At 38.3% G+C, this 24,911-nt stretch overlaps 4 protein-coding genes across 4 annotated transcripts; all 4 read left to right on the top strand.

Moving 5' to 3' along the window:
• The first annotated feature begins 2,199 nt into the window (after window positions 1-2,199).
• On the top strand, window positions 2,200-4,135 carry opn1sw2 (opsin 1 (cone pigments), short-wave-sensitive 2). The gene is made up of 5 exons (XM_026347878.1): window positions 2,200-2,578; window positions 2,672-2,840; window positions 2,923-3,088; window positions 3,250-3,489; window positions 4,034-4,135. Exons 1-5 carry the CDS (start codon window positions 2,200-2,202, stop codon window positions 4,133-4,135), a joined length of 1,056 nt encoding a protein of 351 aa, XP_026203663.1.
• A 955-nt stretch (window positions 4,136-5,090) lies between these two features.
• Window positions 5,091-7,824, top strand: LOC113154189 (blue-sensitive opsin-like). Its single transcript, XM_026348238.1, has 5 exons — window positions 5,091-5,472; window positions 6,632-6,800; window positions 6,878-7,043; window positions 7,197-7,436; window positions 7,720-7,824. The coding sequence occupies exons 1-5, from the start codon at window positions 5,094-5,096 to the stop codon at window positions 7,822-7,824; spliced, it is 1,059 nt and encodes a 352-aa protein (XP_026204023.1). The 5' UTR covers window positions 5,091-5,093.
• A 7,027-nt stretch (window positions 7,825-14,851) lies between these two features.
• Window positions 14,852-16,943, top strand: opn1lw1 (opsin 1 (cone pigments), long-wave-sensitive, 1). The gene is made up of 6 exons (XM_026348226.1): window positions 14,852-14,954; window positions 15,577-15,873; window positions 15,965-16,133; window positions 16,250-16,415; window positions 16,505-16,744; window positions 16,845-16,943. Exons 1-6 carry the CDS (start codon window positions 14,852-14,854, stop codon window positions 16,941-16,943), a joined length of 1,074 nt encoding a protein of 357 aa, XP_026204011.1.
• Window positions 16,944-22,205: 5,262 nt separating this feature from the next.
• Window positions 22,206-24,222, top strand: LOC113154279 (red-sensitive opsin-like). Its single transcript, XM_026348375.1, has 6 exons — window positions 22,206-22,308; window positions 22,838-23,134; window positions 23,230-23,398; window positions 23,526-23,691; window positions 23,781-24,020; window positions 24,121-24,222. Exons 1-6 carry the CDS (start codon window positions 22,206-22,208, stop codon window positions 24,220-24,222), a joined length of 1,077 nt encoding a protein of 358 aa, XP_026204160.1.
• The last annotated feature ends 689 nt before the right edge of the window (window positions 24,223-24,911 follow it).

Raw genomic sequence — 24,911 nt, 5'->3', positions numbered from 1 at the left:
TTACATATTTTGATTATTCCACACATGGAGCGTGTGTCCCAGTCCGACCACCCCCTTTAAAAAATTCTAGACCCGCTCCTGTGACAATGAGGAAATGATAAATAAAAAATTAAAGCTAAAAGAGAACCTTTTTGTTTAACAGATAAACACCATTTAACCCGCTTCTCTAGGTACAGAAGACTCAAGCTGAATCATCCTCCAACCTGAAACCAGAGGAGCTGACCAAGAGGGCGGTTGTCATGGCACAGAGCTTCTTGGTGCGCTGGATACCGGACACCATCTTTCCTATTTGTTCTTATAAGGATGAATACAATAAAAAGCTGAAAATTGGACTAAATATAGCATTTCTTTGGTATGGACAACATATACATAATTGTCAAGGATTCTAATTATTGTTGTTTGACTGAATAGGAGTTAACAACTTACTCTAAAAGATTAATAGCAATGTCTGTTATTTAGCCTTAGAGCAGTTCTTTTCAAGGCATATCCTCTAGTTCATGCATAATGAAGATGCTGAGAACGGTTTGCGGTGATAATGAAGACGAACAGTCAACACAGTCTGTGACTAAAGTCTTCAAAGCTGGGCCTACTTTGACAGAAGAGCCACACCAGTTTCTTGTTATTGTCAAACCACTGTTGTAAAGGCCACTGGTAGTTTGTGCATTGTAAATAAATATGATATTTTTTGCAATAAATTGTGTGGATATTGAATTTAATGTGGTGTTTAGCAAACATATAAAATAAAAAGATAAATTCAATGTAAAATATAAACGTAAAGTATACAGGGTGGCACGGTGGTGTAGTGGATGGCACTGTTGCCAGGACTGGGTTTGAATGCGTACAGGCGAGCTTCTGTGTGGAGTCTGCATGTTGTTGTGCGTTTCCTCCAGTTAGTTAGGTTAGGTGGGCCACAGGTATGAATAGTTGTTGTCTGATAGACTGGTGACCTTTCTAGGTTGTACTACCGCAACACAGGAAAAGTGTTTAGGAATATTGATGGATGGATATGAATGATATTAAGTACGATTTTTTTCTTCACATATACAAATATGAAAAATAAAAATTCTTCAGATCACGAATTACCTATTGTTTCAGTTCAAATTCACCCTTGTTTATTTATTCATAGTAGTTCCACTGAGTGGTTGCCTCTCTTTTTTTGCGAGAATGCCCTGATGATATTCACATAGTTCACAACTTGAAGTTATGGTTACACCCACACCGTGGTTGTACTGGGCAGCTCCACTGGGACAGATGGGATTAAGAGCCTTGCTCAAGAGCTCACTTCTCTAAATATTAGGCCACCCTTTACACACCCATATACACTCTTTAAGCTTAGGGGAGAAGGCAGAATGCCAAAAAGGTAACACAAAGCTTGAGTTAAACCAGTAGAGTGGATTACAAAGTGCTACAACGCAGAAGATTATGAGACTTGTTATTGGAAACAAGATTAGCAGGCAAAGACCTGCTGCTTGCTTCTTTACGAAAATGGGATTAACTTGTTTAACAAGGCTTTGATGTTAAGAGCAAGTCCATGGATTTCTACACAAATACACAATGTACAAATTATTACAAGCATGTGTGTGTGTGTGTGTGTGTCCTTCCCAAATACGCTGAATATCTTGACAACTTGACATTTGTAAAATCCAGCATTCATCTTTATAACTGTGACCATTATTTCATTAAACATAAACAACGACCACTTACAAAATCTATTATATTTCTTTCAGATTGATTAGACAAACATTAACATGTTTTACTGTTACGAGCACATACGTGGGTGTTCTGTGTTTTACAGTAACTGAAAGATTTTATATTTACCGCACGTGGTGACCTTCTGTCCAAGGCCGGTGGAAGTTGTCTTCAACCCTTCAACCCTGCTGTAGCAAACATCTTGGCAGAACAGCCAGACAGGGAAATCACTAAATGACTTACACTGATTAAAGCACACCTCAACTAATCATTCAATTATCGAATTAATTAACAACTTAATAGGGATCCTGGAACCTTTTATAAAACTCAGTCCGACACCAGACAGTGGCTTAAGACTCATCAGGGACGCTGGCATCGTAGGCTTTGTGTCTGCTTCTTTTACGGCGTGATTTTCTAATGACATATGTGATATAGCTAAAACAACAAAGAAGTAGAACATTTTTTGGGGTTTAAATTCTTCTGTCACTTTTTTAATCTAGACAGAATAAAATGAGGGCAAATCGTGACATGGAGCTGCCAGAGCACTTCTGGATACCTGTCACTCTGGACACCCACAACATCACATCCCTCAGTCCATTCTTGGTTCCTCAAGATCACTTGGGGGGTTCGGGCACATTCTACGCCATGGCAGGATTCATGTTCTTTATATTTGTGGTTGGAACTGGCATCAATGCCCTCACCGTTGCATGCACCATCAAGTACAAGAAGCTCCGATCCCACCTCAACTACATCCTGGTCAACTTGGCCATTGCGAACCTTCTTGTGTCCTGTGTCGGCTCCTTCACTGCCTTCTGCTCCTTTGCATCAAAATATTTCATCTTTGGACCTCTAGCATGCAAAATTGAAGGTTTTCTGGCAACACTCGGTGGTAAGATTTGCAAACACAGTTGCATTTAAACTTGGTTTTCTTTTGGTTGACTAATTTAAATGGGGTATATGTTTTTTTTATGTGTCATTTCAGGTATGGTGAGCCTCTGGTCTCTAGCTGTGATAGCTTTTGAAAGATGGCTGGTGATTTGCAAACCACTTGGTAACTTTATTTTCAAACCAGACCACGCATTAGCTTGCTGCGTATTCACCTGGGTGTTTGCTCTAATTGCCTCAGTTCCTCCGCTGGTAGGGTGGAGCAGGTATGCAACAAGAACAAGATCTCACAACTGTGATGCACAGTTCTGGGATGCACATTAATTGTGCTTGTGATCGTTTCTGCAGATATATCCCAGAAGGTCTGCAGTGCTCCTGCGGACCCGACTGGTACACCACAAACAACAAATACAACAACGAAACCTACGTGATGTTCCTTTTTGGCTTCTGCTTTGCTGTTCCTCTTACCACGATTATCTTCTGCTATAGTCAGCTGCTTATCACACTAAAAATGGTGAGGCAAAAAAAAAAAAAAAAAACAGTTACAAATACAAATCCGACCTTTTTTATAGAAAAGAAAGCTGACAGATGTGTTGCGGCTAAGAAACAGTTTTTCTTCTCATCTAACCATAGCTCAAGACAACTTACTGACCCAATTCTTGTCTCTGTCAACAGGCAGCGAAGGCTCAAGCTGAGTCTGCCTCCACCCAGAAAGCAGAGAGAGAAGTGACCAAGATGGTGGTTGTCATGGTGTTGGGCTTCCTGGTGTGCTGGGTGCCCTACGCCTCCTTCGCTCTCTGGGTTGTGAACAACCGTGGACAACCGTTCGACCTCAGACTGGCCACCATACCCTCCTGCTTCTCAAAAGCCTCCACAGTCTACAACCCGGTTATCTACATACTCCTCAATAAACAGGTCTGTCAGATGTTGTGATGGACACTTGATTTGAAGCCCTTTTGCTGCAAGGACGGGTCAGGTAGAACTTTCGAAAGGGAAAGAAAGTGAATTTGGATTCCCAACAACCTTTTTGGTCCTTAAACAAATCTCAAAATCACTAAAACGCTTTTAAACATTTATTTTTAAATGTACTAAAGTTCTGTGTTTTTAGTGTATCGTCTTTTATTGTGCATATCCTATTGCACTAAACCAGATGTCTCACAAAAATGACTAATTCTGGCATGTTTGGTACTTTAACTAAATAGTTTAATGATTCAGTGCTGCTACATTAATATATTTTCCAACATACAAAATTATAAAAAGTAGTTTGACATATAGTCAGTGCTGTATTGTATTTACTCACTTGTAGTGATACAATCTATCACATTAAATCAACTAGTACATCATTCATTTGTTGCCTTTGCTGCGATTGTGATGTAGGAGCATTGTGATGACATATGTTTACAGTTACTTTAACGCTTGTGCTTAAACAATTTCATCAGTCTGTTTCTTCACCTTTCAGTTCCGCTCATGCATTTTGAAGATGTTCGGGATGGGTGGTGGTGAGGAGGAATCCTCGACGACACAATCGGTGACTGAAGTTACCAAAGTTGGGCCTGCTTAGACTCCATCTCAAGACTCGCTGACCTCTGGTTGTACTAGACAACTGTGGCTAATGATCTGTGAATTGTAATAAACAATGTGTCAATATATGTAAAAATGTGTATGAAATGATGTGAAGTCAAAAATAAAAAAAAAATAGCAATATATTTCTGGTGTATATTGTGTATGTTGTACAGCATCCCCACTGATTTGGAAATTAAGGCTACAACACAAACTGTGTTTATTTAATTAGAAATTCATTGGGGGACAGATCATTATTTTGACATTGATGATATCTTTTCAAAATTTCAATTCAAATAAAGGCAATTTTTTAAAAGTTCATTTATCAGATTTTAGATTTTTAGATTGCATTACTTGGCTTGCAGGTTCCATGTGGTTCTGTAAGTGTTTTCTAATCAAACGAATTGGTTTCTGTCATTGACAGCCTCGGTTTGATCTATTTTATCATCTTGATCAGAGTTTTTTGTCAAAGTGTGCACATTTCAAGCACACCGATCTGTTCTAATATCATGACACCGCTCGAAAAATAACAACAATGACAATGGAGGAGAGACATAAATACTGGAGTAAACAACTACCACCTGAGGATTAACTGAAGAACAAATCTCTGACCTCCTGAACACGACTGATCATCAGATTATGTTGTTCACAAACACAGACCTCTTACACCTGGATGTAACGAGATGATCCTTGCAAGCTCTGGTATTGAGATACTTATCTCTACATTAGCTCAAAAGCGGGGTAAGGGGGGCATTTTGTGCGCTCTTTGAGCCAAAGCTTTAAATCCCTTGCTTGAGCCAGTTAAGTTATCGAGTTGAGTAATATTCAAAGATCCTATAAATGCGGCTCTGATGCCCATCACCTCCATCAGAAGATCGTAAAACATCAGACCCTTACATGTTATTTTTAGTCTTTGTACACTCAGTGGTTTACTTTTTATAACACACAACCTGAGAACAATGAGGGGAAATCGGCACGTCGAGTTCCCAGATGACTTCTGGATCCCCATCCCTCTGGACACCAACAACATCACATCTCTCAGCCCGTATCTAGTTCCCCAGGATCATCTAGGGAACCCATGGATCTTCTATTCTATGTCAGCATTTATGTTCTTCTTGTTTGTGGCAGGAACTATCATCAATACGCTCACTGTTGCATGTACTGTTCAATATAAGAAGCTCCGGTCTCATCTGAACTACATTCTGGTGAACCTGGCTGTGGCAAACCTCCTCGTCTCCACCGTGGGCTCCTTCACCTGCTTCTACTGCTTCGCCTTCAGATACATGATTCTTGGTCCACTCGGGTGCAAGATTGAAGGATTTACAGCGGCTGTTGGTGGTAAGGAGCAGAAAAACTCAGATCAATATCTACTAACATGGGTTACAAGCAGCACTGCCATCATGGAAGTGATTTATCCATAAAGGTAACGATCCATTTGGGATTTTACATGTGGCAGATTTAACTAAAGGGATCTTTCTCAACTCTTCCAGCATAACATTGTATGACATCCACTGTGGTAGACAGTTATATTTTTAAGCATAGAAACAGAAAGTGACAAAAGCCATACAGATTACATTTTGATAAAAGTATTCTCTACACTAAAGGTATTCAGAGAACGTTTTTATGTGTTTCTTGAGAATAAAACGTTTTAAAATATGTAACAGAGGTGATGGGCACCATTTCCACTACTGTCCACCATTTTGGATTTTAATATTTCAGGCTAACAGATATTTATAAAAACAGTGATCACACATGGAAGAAACTGTCACTAGCATCACCTATCACACAAATTGAAAGCGACAACAATTGTGGAAAAGGATTGTCTGTTAACTATATATAAACAGTTTTCTTCTGAATTACTTATCAGTTATCCTGAAATGCATAAATGGATGAATTGGAACTGTGAAACTAAACTAAATCTTAGATTGTGAAAGAAAATGCTTTCAAAATCATTCCAACGTCACTTCACGATCTTTGCATTCGTCTTTTATTTCAATCTAACGGGATTAGATTGATTTTAACCACCTATGAGGAAACTAAAAAGCTGATGGTATTATAATATATAAATATAATGTATACACAGCATTTTAAACAGCATAGCGTTTTATTAAAGATGCTGCCAATTAAATATATAGCTACACCATATAACTAAAATAAAAGCAACTGCTGCTGAAGTCTGGTATAGTGGACTGCATTCATTAACCAGAACTAGAGAATGTTTCATGCCAGTATTTAGGATCTTAACTTTACTCTTGTACATGTGTCTCATCTGCATTTTACAGTCTGTCTAATTTATGTGCAGGCTCCATACCTATTACTCTTTATTTTTGAAAGTCTACTTATAAATACCTTTTCATTTCCACTTTAACTTTACTTAGGCATTTCCCCTTAATAACAACAACAAAGTGTTATCCCTACTTCTACCTATTAGTACTAAGGCATATTGTGAGTTTTTTTAAAATCAGTGTCAAACTATTCTTTTCTGTCTTTTGTCCAGGTATGGTGAGCCTCTGGTCCCTTGCTGTGATAGCCTTTGAGAGATGGCTGGTTGTCTGCAAGCCACTGGGGAATTTTAGCTTCAGGCCCAACCATGCTATAGCTTGCTGCGCACTGACTTGGGTCTTTGCTTTGTGTGCTGCAGTTCCTCCTCTGGTGGGATGGAGCAGGTCAGTATAAAAAAAAACGGCATAACTGATTTACTCATTTTTATTATGGCTGCACTTATTCGTTTATTTATTTTCAGGTACATCCCAGAGGGCATGCAGTGCTCCTGTGCACCAGATTGGTATACAACTGACAACAAGTTTAACAATGAGTCCTATGTGATGTACCTTTTCGGCTTTTGCTTTGCCGTCCCCTTCTCTACCATTATTTTCTGCTACTCACAGCTGCTTTTCATGCTGAAAGCGGTAGGAAATGTGTCTCAGAATAGCTACTGTTATTTGTGGGCATTAGGTGAATTGCATGTTCCTTATAATCTTCCCTGATGTCATACATGTAGATCTGAGTAAGCATGCATCACCTCAGACCAACCACTAGATTTTTTAATTCTTTCATAACAGGCAGCGAAGGCTCAAGCTGAGTCTGCCTCCACCCAGAAAGCAGAGAAAGAGGTGACCAAGATGGTGGTTGTCATGGTGTTGGGCTTCCTGGTGTGCTGGATGCCCTACGCCTCCTTTGCTCTCTGGGTTGTGAACAACCGTGGACAACCGTTCGACCTGAGACTGGCCACCATACCCTCCTGCTTCTCAAAAGCCTCCACAGTCTACAACCCTGTTATCTACATACTCCTCAATAAACAGGTGGGTTCATCATCAGGTGTTCACTTTGCTGTGAATTCACTCAAGTGAACTGAAGTGATACTGAAAATAAAGAGAGAAACACATTTTATTTGATTGACTGCGAGGGCCAACAGTGCCCCCTACTGGTGACTTTCAAAACAACAAGCGCGCTTTATCCTCAAGGGGGAAATTAAATTAAAAAAAATCTCATGTTTTTATTTCTTCAGTGATTTGAGTTATGTGGACAACGAAATAACAAATTCATACTGATATCAAATGTCTTTATTTTCACTCTCCCCTGTAGTTCCGCTCGTGTCTAAGAAAGATGCTGGGAATGAGCAGTGAGGATGAAGACGACTCAACAACAAGTCATTCAGTCACCGAAGTCTCTAAAGTCAGACCTGCTTAGGGACTTAGGGACTTCATTTGTAAAACAGAAATGGTGGTTTAATTTTATTCTTTCCTGAAACATAAATATTGTTTTTCTTTAAATATGATATGCAGGAGACCCACAGTAGTATACTGCAATGCAATGCTTATAATGAATGTGATCTCTTTGTGAATGGGTTTGAAAACATGTACTGCATTTTTTGCCTCAGTTTTTGTGTACGTATGAAAGCTCCAGTAGTACTAGTAACAGAGACTTAATAAACCTCCAACATGACAGGTCAGATCTCTGACTGGGATGTTATTGAGCATGTGGGCAAGCCCTAAGAAAACACCGTGGATTAGCTCAGCTTATGTTCAGGCTTGTGAGGTTACTGGGGAAAAGGACACAAGTCCACCTACCTGCAATTCACTACTAACCCAGTAAATTCAATGTTTCTATGGGATCTGGTTGTTCTGCACTGGTGTGCTCAACAAGTGATGCACCTCACGCAAAGGGACACAGCAACACAGTGTAAGGAAGACAAAGTCGGCGAAAAGAGACAAATGCAAAATATACTTCCCTGTCACAGTTAATGTTTTGAAGCCCTCAACCCCCTCCCAAAAATGTAGTTGTACTTCACAACATTGGCTTCAAGCTAAAAAGAGAATTTGTGGTGAGACATATTTTGAGGAGAAGTACAAAATCCTAATAAATTCATATTTACTTCATATACCTTCATATACAATAAAACACTATTTGCACTGCTCCAACATTTCTCTACTACTCCTTCACATCCAAAGAGAATGCACATTTTCCTACTCAACCAATAATGAATAAGTTAAAGTACATTTGTCTAACAAGATGTGGTCACGTCCAGCATTGAGCCTACAGATGGCACCATACTTACTGGTATGTGAGCGTCTTTTACAGGAGAGCGGCCATGTGTATTATGTAGCACACACCTGTGAATCACTGAATACTGGTGTGTTGCCATTATTATATAACACCAGTGTGTTAATGTGTTAATTTGGATTGCTTGTTTGGTTTTAATGTATTGCCATTCTATAATTAATCTAATAGAAACACATACAGACTTAGATCAAGCCTTAATTAGGACAGATTAAAGTCTGCCAGTTGCTACCTGTTGCTCACAACCTTGCAGATAAACAGTTCACCACATTAATCACTGAACAGGGACTTAAAGGGTTTACCTGGCAGAGTTGGGGGAATAACTTGGCACATGAACACACACTCACACGTACACTTGGCAAGCATGCACAATTTTCAATTATAGCAGTGGGTTATAGTAAGCTATTATTAAATCAGAGCAGGTGCTACAGAATTCAAATGCGTTATTTCTATAAGAAATTGTTCACCAACCAAAGCTGTATTATGTATTTGCACTGAAATGCATTTGCATTTCAAGTGCCCTCTTTGGCTACACAAGCCAAAGAGGGTTACCTGAACAGGATTAACCAATAGGTTAATATGGTGTAAGTACTTACACAAGGCTTTATGTTAGCACAGATCAAAAAACTATGTTAAAGGGTACACGTTTTTTCTTAATTAATCTAAATCAATGTATATACTGTTTACATTTTACTATTTATGTAGGAAAACATGAAATAAACCTATTTATGGTATCCAAAGGTAGGTATCCAAAACTTTTTTTGTTCAAAAGACATCTCTAACAAATGATTTCCTGTAGGCTACAGTTCATCATTGAAAATGCAGGCAGACAAAAACTAATAAATGATAACTTAGAAAGTATATAACACAAAAGTATCAGTAATAAATATGTGGTTATACGCTGCTGACATCCTTATCCCTGGGTTTTAGCGCATCATGGGATGTCTGTGTTGAGAGAAAAGCAAAGGGGAAACAAGAACATTAAAGTAGACAGGTCTCAACAACATACTGTATATATACAAACCTGAGAACAGGATTATTACCTGATGTGAAATGAACACAAGATCATGAATATCAAAACAGGACCCAGTTCACCTCACACCAGAGTAATTAGGCCACCAGCTATTAGGGCAGCGAGAGCCAAGACCAGACTCAGACCCCATGGTGGTCACGGAGATTCGCGTCGGTAGTCGAGAGCAAATCTGAGTTCTGCTAGTAGTGAACTTTTACCAAACACGAATAGTTCAGAACTAGCGGAATTCCAGATCTACCCTCAAAACATCACAGCACCACATGGAAATAGCAGTCAACTAGAATTAAAGTCAAGTAAAAAATAAATAAATAACAAATCTACATCCAAGTGCTGAAATACATACAGACAGAAGTGGAAATAAAGGAAAACAGAAGAAGGTTGAGGATCTGTTGTCTTGCCCAGGTGAAGTCTTTGTCCCACATAGAGCTCTTGACAAATGTGTGAGGCCATTTCTTGTGCAGGAACTGAACTGAAAATCACTGAGACCAGATTAAACAATTAGAGCAGCTTTGGCAAACCTCTGCTTTCTCCTAAACTGAACTGTTATTCCTGAGAGATTAAAGGTTCAAAATGTAAAGTTACATTAAGATCAATTAATAAAAAGAAATGACTGAAGGATAAGGCGTAACTGTAAATGAAAGCAAAATAGTCCAAATATTCAATTCAAAGTTTGCACCTGTATAAAAGTGGAAAATAGAAGAACAGTTTACAGATCACCCTTGTTTCAGGATGGATCCTCTTCTTGATGTGCAGGCCTTGTCCCGCTTGAGGTTCTCATCAAATCTACAAACCAGCTAAGACTTCAAGAAGTGAACAACAGTCAGTGGATTAAAATCATCTACTACAGCAGCTTTGATTAACCATTGGTTTTTTTCTGAGGTGAACTCTCGTTCCGGAGAGATTAAAGTGTTACAGGGTAATCATGGCATAAGTAAATACTCTGTTAATCTGTTTTGCGGAGGAACCCTAGGTTGTAATCGTCTTTAATTACTGGGACATAAGACATCTTCACCTGGGTTTTACTAGGTCAAGAATCCAGTTAATGATTCAACACCACGAAGTGAGAAACAGCTCCAACAGTCCAACAGTCACTACCTTACTTCAGGAGGTCTCAAACAGTAGTGTGTCAATGTTATGGCTGACTGGCACAGAAACCGTTGACGCCAATGAATGATAAAATAAAAGATTCACAGTCAGGTTCAGTGCTTCTCACCACGTTGCTGTGCGAATGAACAGTTTCTTCTCACCTTATTCCTCATCTTCACATTATGCCACCCTCAGATGTGGGATACAGTTTTACCTTTATATATATATATATATATGTATATATGTGTGTGTGTGTGTGTGTGTGTGTGTGTGTATATATATATATATATATATATATATATATATATATATATATATATGTGTGTGTGTGTGTGTGTGTGTGTGTGTGTGTGTATATATATATATATTTATATGTGTGTGTGTGTGTGTGTGTATATATATACACATATATATGTCTATAAAAAAATAATAATAAAAGTACTTTTTTTTTAACTTTAGCCCATTAACCCTCTTACCCTGATTTAACCTTGATCTCTTACGGTATCCAGTTTGCTATTTCAGTAGAACACTTAAGTCTAAATCTAAATGGCTCAAGTTGAAGTAACTGGTGCCAGACTTTGCAGCATTACAATTTTTTTTAAGACTACTACTACTTTAAATTAAACATTATACTGTATCAATTGTCTAATGGTATAATGAATTAACTCCATACTGGGTAATATGCTTTTCCAGACTTACTTTCAATTTAAAACAGCACCACAGATTGGTTTATAGTCATTCATTATACTCAGTCCAGGGGGTGCTGCCTCTTAAGTCTGAATGAACACACTTGGAATGGGCCTCAGCTTTTCCAACCTTGATGCTCCAGTTTTTTTCAGGAGCACATTTTAAAAACAGGCCGTACCTCCCTTATGCAACAATGTTTGGCTTATGGTGCGTTTGTCGCTCAACAGTAGGTTATCCCCTCATCACACATGTTAAAGTGTATCTTTTCATTTTGATTGCTCCTGGTGTTAGACCACTGCCTTGAATGGCACAGATGGCAGCGCCTCCCACCATCTGTGCCAGAGATGAACAGAGATGTCGATGACCTGCACCCTTCAGGAGCCATATGTCAGCACTGGCAAAGGGAGACCTTTTCTTGACTTTTAATATCCTTTCTGTTGGTATACAGTAGAAAACGCAAATGTACAGCTCACCTCAACTAGCTCATATGTCACAGGTTAGTGGCCCAACTTTCAGCAGCTCATCAGGTCCAGCTCTTTGTGGAGCTCAAAGACTGAAAGATTATGACTATCTGTTACCTACACCTGGGCCTCATTCAAAGTTTGAAGGCTGTAAGTGTTCTCAGCAACGGGTGTTTTGTCTTTGTTGCAGTAGTTGCAAGTAGCTACTGTTAGTATCAATAGCTGCTGTTGAACATTTTTAGCTCCAGCTCCAACATGATCTACTACCTACCAGTAACAACCTTTATCTTTAACTGAAAAATAGCCTCATTATGTGTGTGGTACACTACAAGAATTGTGCACTTTCGTGTTGAATTTATTTTTTATGGTAAACAAAGCTGTAGAGGGTCTTACAACACTCTTGAAAAATAAGTGATAATTATGTTATATACATTTTCACAGTAATAGTTAGTTAAAACAACAAATCAAAGCAGCACCTCGGTAAGAACCCCTGCGACTGGAGCAAATGCGCCAGGGTTGCTTTGCACTTGCAAACTCTTATTGTACTGTTACTGTACAAAGATCCAACGCTCATGGTTACTATAAAATCAGAAAAATACATTGTGTTAATGCGTACGACTACAAAGCTTTAGAAATTGGATAGTGTAGTGGTGAGATCACTGCCCTCCATGTGGATGACTGGGGTATTCATTAAAGTATTATTTATTAAAAAATCCAAAATAACAATTGCTCCTCATTTATCTGTGGGTTTTAATTAAATGTCATCACTGTTCTAGGCCATGAAATATTGTTGAAATCATGCATGCAATGGAAAGGAGGAAAACTATTAAGCAATGAGGTGGGTGGCTAGTGGATCGTGTATTGTTGAGACGCTGGGGTTCAAATCCTGGCAGTGGCCTACCTCCAGTAGGTCCTTAGGCAAGACCTCCTTATACTTAACCTGCCTTGTCACATTGGATAAAGGCATCTGCCAAATGACTAAATGTAAATGCAATCCATTCACACCAAATGAACAAAAAAAGAAACATAGTGTAGGAAACAATCTGTCACACTGTTTCTCTCCTGATGAAGACCTGCTGAGACTGAAAAGCATTCAATTTATCTTTACTTCTTGCTTTTCTTTCTGATCTTTGCCATGATCAGTCTTTTATCTCAAGAGTAAATGAAGGTATTTTGACTTATTCTGCATTCACTGTCACACTGTGAACTCTCAGTCATTTTGTTTGGCTATGCACTGGCAATTTTTTTTAATTACATTGGAAAGTAACACGTGCTGTAACAGCCAAAAGCATGGCTGAGCAAATTAAGAAATCAACAGCCATTAAGGACTAATTAAGTAGGCCAGAGGACACGAAATTCCCTAATCACTAGCTGCTCTTATCCTTTAAGGACACATTATCCTGCAGAGAATATCCCAAACCGAGGACACCGGTAAAGCTGTCACCCAGCACCACTTTGCTAAACATTTCTCCATCTGAAATTCACAACTAAATAAAAATGTTCTGAAACCAGTGATTAAGTCTGAAAATTCCCCAGAAACATATTAAGTGTCACCTATAGAGGAATGATAGTAATTAATAAAGACTGTGTTCACGATACTGCATCTGTCAACACACACACACACACACACACACACACACATGCAGATGAAAATATATAGACAGACTCAGACGTAAGCAGTGCTGTAGCCGCTCCACGTGCACACATCATGACAGAAACAGCTCTATTAAAGCAACGTATTTTAAATATATTCTCCCGAAGACGTTTTCAACTTTTGCAGCAAACACACATTTAAAACTATCATTCGATTTACGAATCTTACACATAGGGACTGGAACAGGAAGTAGTGCACAGAGAGGGAGGGAAGACCTGATCCAGTAAATATCAGCCAACGTTCTGCAGAATGATTTCCAAAATAACACAGATATATATGTGCAAAGTGCAGAAAGTGGCCTGTGCACGCCTGTCACTAGAGTGTTTTTCTTTTGTGTCAGTAAACAGAAAATAGGATCTTGTCCCCTTTCCACTTTGCCCTTGCCATGAGGATTATGATGTGAGATTTAGGGTCAAAGGAGCATTGACAGATTCTGTGTGATCAGTGAACACTCTTTCCGGAGGGATTAAAGGTGTCTTACTTCCTTCACGCGTCAGCTGTGACTGTAACTGTAATAGTTCTGTGGATCACCACTTGTCCTGTTAAGCTACTTTATGATTTGGCTGTCCTCTCATGCCCACCAGGGTCCACATGTACACCTATCCAGACCACAGCCTCATATACAATTATAATAAAATAAAATGTATAAAGCTAAAATAAAGTCAAGTGAATGTGCACCATTATCCAGCATTTGTTTTAATCTTCCAACAAATGTAAGTAAGTGTCAGAGTGTAATATTATTCCCCTTTATCCAAAACTATAATTAAATAAAGCTTAAATTATCAGTCGAGAAGCAAGTTTATTATTGATTTATTGATTATATATAAGGTAGCAGTTGTATGAAATAGATCTTATTGACTTATTAGGCTCTCAGTGAGGAAAAATAATGGTTGAAAATGTACATCTTTTAACTGTTAATCAAAGGTCTCCCTAACAAATCCCCATTTTTAATTAGGTGGGTATAAATCCGCTTTCACGCAAGATTACTGCCATTTTATGTCTTAACCTAATTAGTTGATAGTTTTAATTACCGTTGAAAATAAGTTTATTGCTTTGCTGCCAAGTATCAGTGCCAAGCTGCAGCCCGTGGCTGTAATTTGATTGTGGCCTAATCCTATAAGGCGTTTCTGAAACATAAGTATAAAAGCTAAAGTCAGATGGTGTCGCACCAGTCACCCAAAGAGCTTGCAAGTGACAACAAGGGCTGACAGTTGAGGATCTCCTTCCAAGATCACAATGGCAGAAGAGTGGGGAAAAGCGGTGTTTGCTGCCAGGAGACACTATGAAGATACAACAAAAGACGCTGTCTTTGTTTACACAAACAGCAATAACACCAAAGGTACAGTATTATGATTTTATTTTTTGAATAATTCAATTACTATATTAGTTATATTAGGCACTATAACAAAAAGCAAGGAGGCTTCAATAACAAACAACATCGACCCAGAGCAAAGAAGCTTTATATAGACTAAGTATAAATATATTTTTTACTGTAATTTTTAGATTTAAATTTTTTTAAAATCATCTATCATGTGATAAAGTTAAAATATCCAGTTATTGTTGGAAATACATATCCCAGGCAGATGTTAGATGTATATCGTATATGATCCAAAAGATGTCTTAAATAATCATTTTATATCAATACATTTAATTGACTTTTACTGTACAGCACCAGATAGAAATGTCATTGCACAGCCAATATGCCTCTCAATGCATTTGCTCAGATCATTTCAGTAACCACTTCACTACAACATGTCTCTTAGAAGTGTTTACTGCCAGTTGGTGCTAAAGCAGTTTTAAATTGTATATTTAAACACCAAAGAGTTAGTTGGACGATAAGGTAAATGTGCATAGTGTTGTATGGCACTGACCAAAAATGTGAAAAATCTGACTTTTGTGTCATTTTTATTACAAGACATCTTGTAGTTTACATAATTATATGTGATTACTTTATTTCCTAGATCCCTTTGAGGGTCCCAATTACCACATTGCTCCTCGATGGGTTTACAACGTTGCTACACTCTGGATGTTTTTTGTGGTCGTTGCATCAACCTTCACCAACGGTCTCGTCCTGGTTGCCACAGCAAAATTCAAGAAACTCCGTCACCCTCTGAATTGGATCTTGGTCAATCTTGCAGTTGCTGATCTTGGAGAGACACTTTTTGCCAGCACCATTAGTGTATGTAACCAGTTTTTTGGCTACTTCATTCTGGGACACCCAATGTGCGTCTTTGAAGGTTTTACTGTGTCAGTTTGTGGTAAGTGCTCACAGTTTTTCCTCTTCTTTTCCTTTGGTGTTAGTATTTTATCAGGCCGTCTTAAAGTCCTCTTAACTTGTTTTTAACTCAGGTATTACTGGTCTGTGGTCTCTGGCTATCATTTCCTGGGAGAGATGGATAGTTGTGTGCAAACCCTTTGGAAACGTGAAGTTTGATGCTAAATGGGCTACGGCTGGAATTGTATTTTCCTGGGTCTGGTCAGCAATATGGTGTGCTCCTCCCATCTTTGGCTGGAGCAGGTATCTTGTTTTGTTTTTGTTTTTTTTTGTAATACTAAATCATACATAAATGTATGCTTAAAGACAGTGATTCTGAATTTAGTTTAAGCATGAACTAAATCATTTTCTTATATCAGATACTGGCCTCATGGACTGAAGACTTCCTGTGGACCTGATGTGTTCAGTGGAAGTGAAGATCCTGGAGTTCAGTCCTTCATGATTACTCTTATGATTACATGCTGTTTCCTGCCCCTGGCTATCATTATCCTGTGCTATCTTGGTGTCTGGATGGCTATTCGTGCTGTAAGTTATTTCACCTGCAGTTTTATACAATACATAAAGGAGATGACAACTTGGCAGAGTCTCACACAGTGTTGACTTGTCGTTCACAGGTTGCCATGCAGCAGAAAGAATCTGAGTCAACTCAGAAAGCTGAGAGGGAAGTGTCCAGAATGGTCGTTGTCATGATTTTTGCGTACTGTTTCTGCTGGGGACCTTACACATTTTTTGCCTGCTTTGCTGCGGCTAACCCTGGATATGCCTTCCATCCCCTGGCTGCCGCCATGCCTGCATACTTTGCCAAGAGCGCCACCATCTACAACCCAGTCATCTATGTGTTCATGAACAGACAGGTGGGCCCAACAGTCACAATGCCACAATGAGCAACTTATTTGGTCTATATCTATATACATATGTGATTCGTAACACCCTCTTTTATTCTCTCCCTATCAGTTCCGCTCATGCATCATGCAGCTCTTTGGAAAACAAGTGGATGATGGCTCTGAAGTATCCTCATCAAAGACAGAGGTCTCCTCCGTGGCTCCTGCATAAACCTTTGTGTTCTCTGTTTTGGAAAAAAACTGAGAACTATTATGACTTGTACAGAAAATATTTATTGTTTCATTTATCTCTTTTTTTTTTAGTAAATAGCTTTCTGGCAAATGGAAAATCCCAAAAAATATAAATATAAAGCAAATGAATCATTATATCACTGGTCTTTCTTAAGATGAACACAGACATATAAGACTTATTGAAAGTTTTGCTGCAAGTGTGAGTTCCCTGTCAGTAGCGTCAATGTTAATGCTTTGCAAGATCTCCTTAAAACCATATTAATGACTTACTGTGTTGCTAATAATATGTGTTAACGTGACCTGGATAGTCATGAAAGCAAACCTTGATAGAAGGTGGGTATACATCAGAGCAGTAGAATATTGTTAGGTAACTAAAAACCAATCTCTAAATTTAGTTCTCATATCGCTCTATGTTTTGCCAAATGCTAACACATAAGTCTCTGAGGACAACATGGCAGCAAGACTTGTTCTGAAGTCTGCCCCATAGTGACCACAGTGTATAGATCTAGCTTAAAAGTTAAAGTCTAAAATGTTGTTCAGTGGCAACTGGTTTTAGGTTCTTGAAGACATTAGATCGGTTCAACTAATGAAGTGTACTGAATGGAAGGTGAAATGTCTTGAAACTTTCAAGAACAGCATTTTTGGGGATAAACATCACCTGGATGACAGAGAATCTTCACAGTACACTTCACAGTTGGACTGCAGTGCTCACTAGTGGTGTATTTTTTATAAAATGCCCATTGTTAACTATTTGAAACTCTACTCAGGCCTGAGATAGAAAGAAAAGTTTGGAAAAGATCTAGGTGTGAAAACAGCATCTTAACAGCTAACTAAGTTTTGGGGACTAATAGGAAAATATTCACATAAAAATATGAATAATGTAACAAATGAAAAAAGCTTGTAGTTATTCTAAAACTAAATTTAAAAAAGTTGTGTTTTGAGGTTTCATCCATTTTTAAACTTTACTAAGCACTAGTTCATGTTCAATGTTTTGCTTACAGAGATTATGTGTCAGAACCATTCGCTTGTAGTAGGGTCAATCATCTGATCTTTATTTGGATAATCCTCTTTTTGAGGCACTGGTTGTCCATCTTGCCCAGCTCTTGGTAGTTCTAAAATAGCCAACATAACCAGTTCATAGATATTATTGATTCAAATCACTTGTGCAGTTTTAAAAGCAGAGCCCATCATCAAAATGTCAAGAAAGCAGACACAGTATTATAAAAAAGCTTTTAATACAACAACCATGAAGTAGGCTTATTCTAATGCTTACCAAACTGTAGCCAGCGGTCAGCATACAAGTGGAGCAGTATTTCATGATGAAATCATCGCAATTGTACACACTGAGCCAGTCTCAGATTGAATCCAGGTGGTTAGCATTTCTTACCTGTTACCCACAAGCTTCAGGACTTTTACAGTGGCTTGCATCTGGGTTTTTTGGCCATCAGGGTTATCTGTTATTAGGGAAAAATAAGGAAAAAACAAGACAGCTCTGGTCACTGCACCACCACCACCACCACCAAAATATGCAAACAAATCTTGGAATGAGATTACTGCCTGATGTGAAGTGAACACAAGATCATAGGATCAGCAAAACTGGAGTCAGTTCACTTCACACAAGTGTAATGAACTAACTCTACACCACAGGACCACCTGGTGTTCAAACAGCGAGTGTGAAAAGCAGATTTTCACTCCTGGACATAGTGGTCACGGAGATTCTTGTTGGTAGTCAGGAGCAAATCTGAGTTCTGCTAGTAGTGAACTTTTACCAAACATGAATAGTTCAGAACTAGCGGAATTCCAGACCTACCCCCGAAACATCACAGCACCACATGGAAATAGCAGCCAAGTAAAATGCAGTAACTATTGTCAACTCTATCATTTTACATGGGAAAAGAAACACTCTAAAGTCTAGGAAAAAAAAAAAATCAACAATGACATACTGAAATACATACAAACAAAACTTCCAATAAACCAAAAGAGAAAAAAGGTTTACAGATTTCTTTGGTTCGGAGACCCTGTTATCTTGGTCAGGTGAAGTCTTTGTCCCAGGAGCTCTTAACAAATGTGTGAGACTGTTTCCTGTGAGGGAACTGTACTTGAGAAAATCACTGAGACAGGATTAAACAATTAGAGGAGCTTTGGCAAGCCTCTGCTTTCGCCTGAACTGAACTGTCATTCCGGAGAGATTAAAGGGTTGCGGTGTGAGCTTGCCAGAGGTAATGGAATTATTCCATTTCACGGAAAGACCTGAGATTTCCCTTTAATCTGATTTGGTCGGCAGGGATGTGAGAAATCTTCACCTCCAATATCTAGGTTGCCAGAACAAGGTGAAACTGCTCTGACAGCTGCTACCTACAAGTAACCTCTAATACCTTAATTAGGCATTTAGATAAAGCGTGAAATCAAACAAACAGAACTACATTCTATGACATTTGACCTGCAGTGGAAGTTGTATTTAAATACTTCACAAGTCCTGCAGTCAAAATTAGATGTATTCTAAAAGTATTAGTAGAAAATATATTTTAAGCATTAAAAAGTAATGCATGCTTACATAAAGTACAACTGAGGTTGATGGAAATGTCATTTGTCTTGCAACTATTTGGTCATTAATTATAAAGGAGCCGAATAAATCTGTGACTTGATGGCAGTATTGCATAAAAAGTCAAACAATCACTAATGTTATTACAGTTCTTGTTGAAGTGTCATATTGATTTACCAATCTTTTGCAAACCACAAAAACGTAGTCAGCACATTTCACAAAACTGAAAATGCCATGCTACCTCATGGTGGTGCTAGAGGAAAAGTCAGAGGATCAGCAGATATTCAAATACTATGTTGCTGGCTGACCTTAAATGTCTGACCTTTATGGCTATTTATTCAATAGATAAATTAAATAAAAACTCAAGATCGGCAAGATAATTAGACTTCATCCTCTGGAGATAAATGTACTGTATTTACCATCAAATAGTTACTCCTAACAACTAGTTACATCTTGACGTGGGTGGTCAGTATAGCTTGTCCAGTTCCTTAAAAGTATGGGTACAATTTGTCCTAAACGCATTAAAAGTCCACTTAATGATGATTTTTCTTTTCTCTCTGTTATCACCAGGCTATCCGTATAATGTACATAAAATGTTTTCTAAATGTTATTTATAACATGCCATGTATAATGCTAAGCAAAATAGGCTTATTTCACTAGTAAGTCCTTCAGTATTTTCCACTGTGCAGTGAGCCCTCTCATTCCTGTCGTACTCAATTCACAATGGAAACAAATAACACAAAACCTTAATATTTTACCCAGATACCCTTACTTGCACTGATAACAAGTTAATAACAAGTTTTCTCGCACACTTTCAAATGAAGTTAAATGTATTTGTTAAGCACTTTCCATACATACAATCATATCATTTACATTTAATCATTTGGCAGATGCTTTTATCCAAAGTGACTTACTAAATACAAGGCACGTTAAGCATGAGGAGGTCTTGCCTAAGGACCCCTACTGGAGGTCTCCCACATGAAGGGCAGTGGTCATTTCATTACAATATATAGCCCAAATCAGAATAACATCAAATGTGAAACTTTGCCTGAGTGGGCTTTACAATCCACACAACAACACCCTCACAGCATAAACACAGAGAAATCTGACACCACAAACTAAATACATAATATACAAATGTATTATTACAAATTAGGCCTTTTAAAGGTGTAGCTGTTCAAAATGGTGTTAATTTACTTTATTATCCCAAAGGGAAATAGATTGATTTCCACAAGGCACATGCGTGCATGCACACACGCATGCACGCACACACTCACATAGACTTACTACTTACTTCTAATATTAGTTTTAAAGATATTATTTAGACCACAAAATATCCTTCTTTTGGGTGATTTCATCCGATCTGGAGTCTGATAGGATGAAACCAGAGATAAAAGTCCCCTTAGGTAGACGTTCTTCACTGTGACACCTTTTGCAGTGAACCCTCTAATTGGGGGAATTAAAGATGCCTTACCTACTTCACGTCATCACTTGAGACTATCACAATCCCATCTGTGGAACTTACTTCTCCAATTAAGCTTTAAGACTTGCTTGTCCTTTAGTACCAAGGTTCATCAGTGTACCTGTCAAGCACCTACCCTGTGCTGCCGTCTTTGTTTTTTTAATTTAATATCATGCAGATGCTATGTGTTAAATTAAGGTTGCAAATCAAATTTATTTATATATATATATATATATATATATATATATATATATATATATATGTGTGTGTGTTTATATATATGAAAGTATATTCAATTCTTTATAAATATCAGATTTAGATTTGCTTATGTCTTAGTGAAAGCTAGCTTGTATGCAACTAAAATGCACGAACAAATATGTTTTATTGGACAGATAATCACTTGCTAGATTTTGGCCAAGGCTAAGTACTTTTTTCGAATGAAGCATTACATTATGAAAGGCAACTTTCCATTGAAGTGGGTGTGGTGGTGGATGGCAGGTGTATAAAGTACACAGCCATCAAATCAGACTCCAGGGTTTGCATCCATGGCAGATGAGAAGCATAAACACATGCAGAAATCCAAATAAATATCCTGTCTGTCCAGAGTCCTGCCTGTGTCTGAAGTCACTGTGGACTGTGTATTAAACTAGAGTAAGATCTTTTCCCTAACCTAACCTTAAGTACTGTGAGCGTTTAAACCTAATCATAAAATGTCTGATAATGCTGTAGTCCCAGTAAGATGCATGAGTATTTAGGGGTGGATATTAAGAGTGAATATTTTTGTACAGTATGTTGTATCAGTGTATTTAAGACTTATCTAACAACTTATCAGCAATGTGGTTGCTACAAAAATGTATTCCATCACTATTGTGTTTCCTACAAAATGTATTCACCATCCTGAGTATCTAATGCAGCCTAATTTCGAGGAAACAGAGCTGCCACACCAGTAGTCCATATTTTAATTGAGCGGATGGAAATTCACTCCCAAACAAGATTAATCTGATCCAATTTCGTGTCTTAACCTAATTAGCCATTAACTAAGTATCGCTTAATTACAGTACAAAATAAGTTTATTGCTTTGTTGTTAAGTATCGCTGCCAAGTGGCATGTCATCTAATCCTATCACAGGTCAAAAACACAAGTATAAAAGCTAAAGTCAGATGTGTGGCACCAGTCACCCAAGGAGGTTGCAAGTGACAAGAAGGGCTGATAGCTGAGGACCTCCTTCCAAGATCACAATGGCAGAACAGTGGGGAGAACCAGTGTTTGCTGCCAGGAGACACTATGAAGATACAACAAGAGAATCTATGTTCGTTTACACAAACAGCAATAACACCAAAGGTACAGTATTATGGTTATTATTTGAATTTATGAATAATTTGAGGGACGTTAATTATGTGAGAGATTGTTTTAAAAAATATGAATATTATATACAGAATATAGTAGAAGAACCAACTAGAACAAAATCTGTGTATATTTTGCCATTTGCAGTCTGCTTTTTACAAGTAAGTTTTATTTTTATTTTTTTAAGCTATTGTACACTAAATCTAATGACTAATGAGTAATATGAAAAGGTTACAAATACTACAGTTCTTCTAGTCCCACTTAGAATCCACAATTAACCTTATGTGGTTTTCTGCTAATAGTTTCAGTTGTCTGAATAGATAGGACCAGAACCAGACCAGTGCTGCTTCATTAGAAAATTCAGTATAAGCAACTTCTCAGGAGCCAGACAAGAATGAAAGTGCACTGCTTACCAACATGTAGCACAAAATAACAGGCAAAAACACATTTGATCTAACTGCACTGGTAGTGTAGTGCACCCCTTGAAAGACCGTACAAAATTATTTCTTGCTTTCTTGTTTTCCAGGTCCATTTGAGGGTCCTAATTACCACATTGCCCCTCGTTGGGTTTACCATGTTGCTACAGTCTGGATGTTTTTTGTGGTAGTCGCATCAACCTTCACCAACGGTCTCGTCCTGGTTGCCACAGCAAAATTCAAGAAACTCCGTCACCCTCTGAATTGGATCTTGGTCAATCTTGCAGTTGCTGATCTTGGAGAGACACTTTTTGCCAGCACCATTAGTGTATGTAACCAGTTTTTTGGCTACTTCATTCTGGGACACCCAATGTGCGTCTTTGAAGGTTTTACTGTGTCAGTTTGTGGTAAGTACTCACGGTTTTTCCTACTTCCTTCCTTTGGTGTTACTTATAGTATGTTATCAGGCCGTTTTAAAGTCCTCTTAACTTGTTTTTACCAGGTATTACTGGTCTGTGGTCTCTGGCTATCATTTCCTGGGAGAGATGGATAGTTGTGTGCAAACCCTTTGGAAACATGAAGTTTGATGCTAAATGGGCTACGGCTGGAATTGTATTCTCCTGGGTCTGGTCCGCAATATGGTGTGCTCCTCCCATCTTTGGCTGGAGCAGGTATCTTATTTATTTATTTATTTTTTATCATACTAAGTTATCATAAATGTATGAGTAAAGACAGTGATTGTGAATTTTTACACTGTTAGAGTGTTTAAGCATGAACTAAATCATTTTCTTATATCAGATACTGGCCTCATGGACTGAAGACTTCCTGTGGACCTGATGTGTTCAGTGGAAATGAAGACCCTGGATGCCAGTCCTTCATGATTACTCTTATGATTACATGCTGTATCCTCCCCCTGGCTATCATTATCCTGTGCTATCTTGGTGTCTGGATGGCTATTCGTGCTGTAAGTTATTTCACCTGCAGTTTTATACAATACATAAAGGAGATGACAACTTGGCAGAGTCTCACACAGTGTTGACTTGTCGTTCACAGGTTGCCATGCAGCAGAAAGAATCAGAGTCAACTCAGAAAGCTGAGAGGGAAGTGTCCAGAATGGTCGTTGTCATGATTTTTGCGTACTGTTTCTGCTGGGGACCTTACACATTTTTTGTCTGCTTTGGTGCGGCTAACCCTGGATATGCCTTCCATCCCCTGGCTGCCGCCATGCCTGCATACTTTGCCAAGAGCGCTACCATCTACAACCCAGTCATCTATGTGTTCATGAACAGACAGGTGGGCCCAACAGTCACAATGCCACAATGAGCAACTTGTTTGGTCTATATCTATATACATATGTGATTCCTAACACCCTCTTTTATTCTCTCCCTATCAGTTCCGCTCATGTATCATGCAGCTCTTTGGAAAACAAGTGGATGATGGCTCTGAAGTATCCTCATCCTCAAAGACAGAGGTCTCCTCCGTGGCTCCTGCATAAACCTTTGTGTTCTCTGTTTTGGAAAAAAATTGAGAACCAATATGACTTGTACAGAAAATATGTATTTTTTTCTTTATTTCAATTTTTAGCAAAATTTTAGCTTCACTGCAAATACAAAAAAGAAAAAAAGTACATAAGGCAAATAAACGCAAAGTGAACAGAAAAGTGGAGTGGTGATCATTATTTTAGTTTGACTGACAAGACAATCTTTTACACATGAACCAGAGATCTGCCCTCACCCCCAAAGGATATGGGAGTTGGCAGCTAACTTTGGGCTCTGTTCTGTCTTCTTTGTTTCATATTGGCACTTTTTCGCTATATATATACTGGTGCCATCGACCAAAACTCCTTGAAGGATTCACCAGTCAAAATATAATTTTGACTTATTGACATACCACTGCTAAGGTTAGCATACATAACATTCCTGCTGGTTTATCTGCAAGTGTTGCGCCTTACATTTATATTGTTTTATAAGTGTTGAGGGGGCTTGTGGATTTGTGGAGCTCATAGATAATTTAGGAGCACTGGAAACTGGTATGAAAGTTGCTCACTGGGTGCAAAATGCTCGAAATATTTACTTTACAGAATAAAAATTTACAATACAGTTATTTATATGTGGTTATATACTGATATTCCTTTTTTTTATCTTCCTCTGAACTCCATCTCAGCTCGAAAGCAGATGAGAGCAA

This window comes from Anabas testudineus, chromosome 5 (assembly GCF_900324465.2).
Source record: "Anabas testudineus chromosome 5, fAnaTes1.2, whole genome shotgun sequence".
Classification (NCBI taxonomy): domain Eukaryota; kingdom Metazoa; phylum Chordata; class Actinopteri; order Anabantiformes; family Anabantidae; genus Anabas; species Anabas testudineus.
The sequence above is the reverse complement of the archived record's forward strand: the minus strand, read 5'-3'. Positions and strand labels throughout refer to the sequence as shown.

Excerpts from the sequence above, each read along its gene's own strand:
- opn1lw1 (XM_026348226.1), top strand. The coding sequence starts at position 14,852 with ATGGCAGAAGAGTGGGGAAAAGCGGTGTTTGCTGCCAGGAGACACTAT. Across the intron at positions 14,955-15,576 it reads AAACAGCAATAACACCAAAG|ATCCCTTTGAGGGTCCCAAT; the intron begins GTACAGTATTAT and ends TTTATTTCCTAG. Across the intron at positions 16,134-16,249 it reads CCCATCTTTGGCTGGAGCAG|ATACTGGCCTCATGGACTGA; the intron begins GTATCTTGTTTT and ends TTCTTATATCAG.
- opn1sw2 (XM_026347878.1), top strand. The coding sequence starts at position 2,200 with ATGAGGGCAAATCGTGACATGGAGCTGCCAGAGCACTTCTGGATACCT. Across the intron at positions 2,579-2,671 it reads TTTTCTGGCAACACTCGGTG|GTATGGTGAGCCTCTGGTCT; the intron begins GTAAGATTTGCA and ends GTGTCATTTCAG. Across the intron at positions 3,089-3,249 it reads TGCTTATCACACTAAAAATG|GCAGCGAAGGCTCAAGCTGA; the intron begins GTGAGGCAAAAA and ends CTCTGTCAACAG.
- LOC113154279 (XM_026348375.1), top strand. The coding sequence starts at position 22,206 with ATGGCAGAACAGTGGGGAGAACCAGTGTTTGCTGCCAGGAGACACTAT. Across the intron at positions 22,309-22,837 it reads AAACAGCAATAACACCAAAG|GTCCATTTGAGGGTCCTAAT; the intron begins GTACAGTATTAT and ends CTTGTTTTCCAG. Across the intron at positions 23,135-23,229 it reads TTTTACTGTGTCAGTTTGTG|GTATTACTGGTCTGTGGTCT; the intron begins GTAAGTACTCAC and ends TGTTTTTACCAG.
- LOC113154189 (XM_026348238.1), top strand. The coding sequence starts at position 5,094 with ATGAGGGGAAATCGGCACGTCGAGTTCCCAGATGACTTCTGGATCCCC. Across the intron at positions 5,473-6,631 it reads ATTTACAGCGGCTGTTGGTG|GTATGGTGAGCCTCTGGTCC; the intron begins GTAAGGAGCAGA and ends TCTTTTGTCCAG. Across the intron at positions 7,044-7,196 it reads TGCTTTTCATGCTGAAAGCG|GCAGCGAAGGCTCAAGCTGA; the intron begins GTAGGAAATGTG and ends CTTTCATAACAG.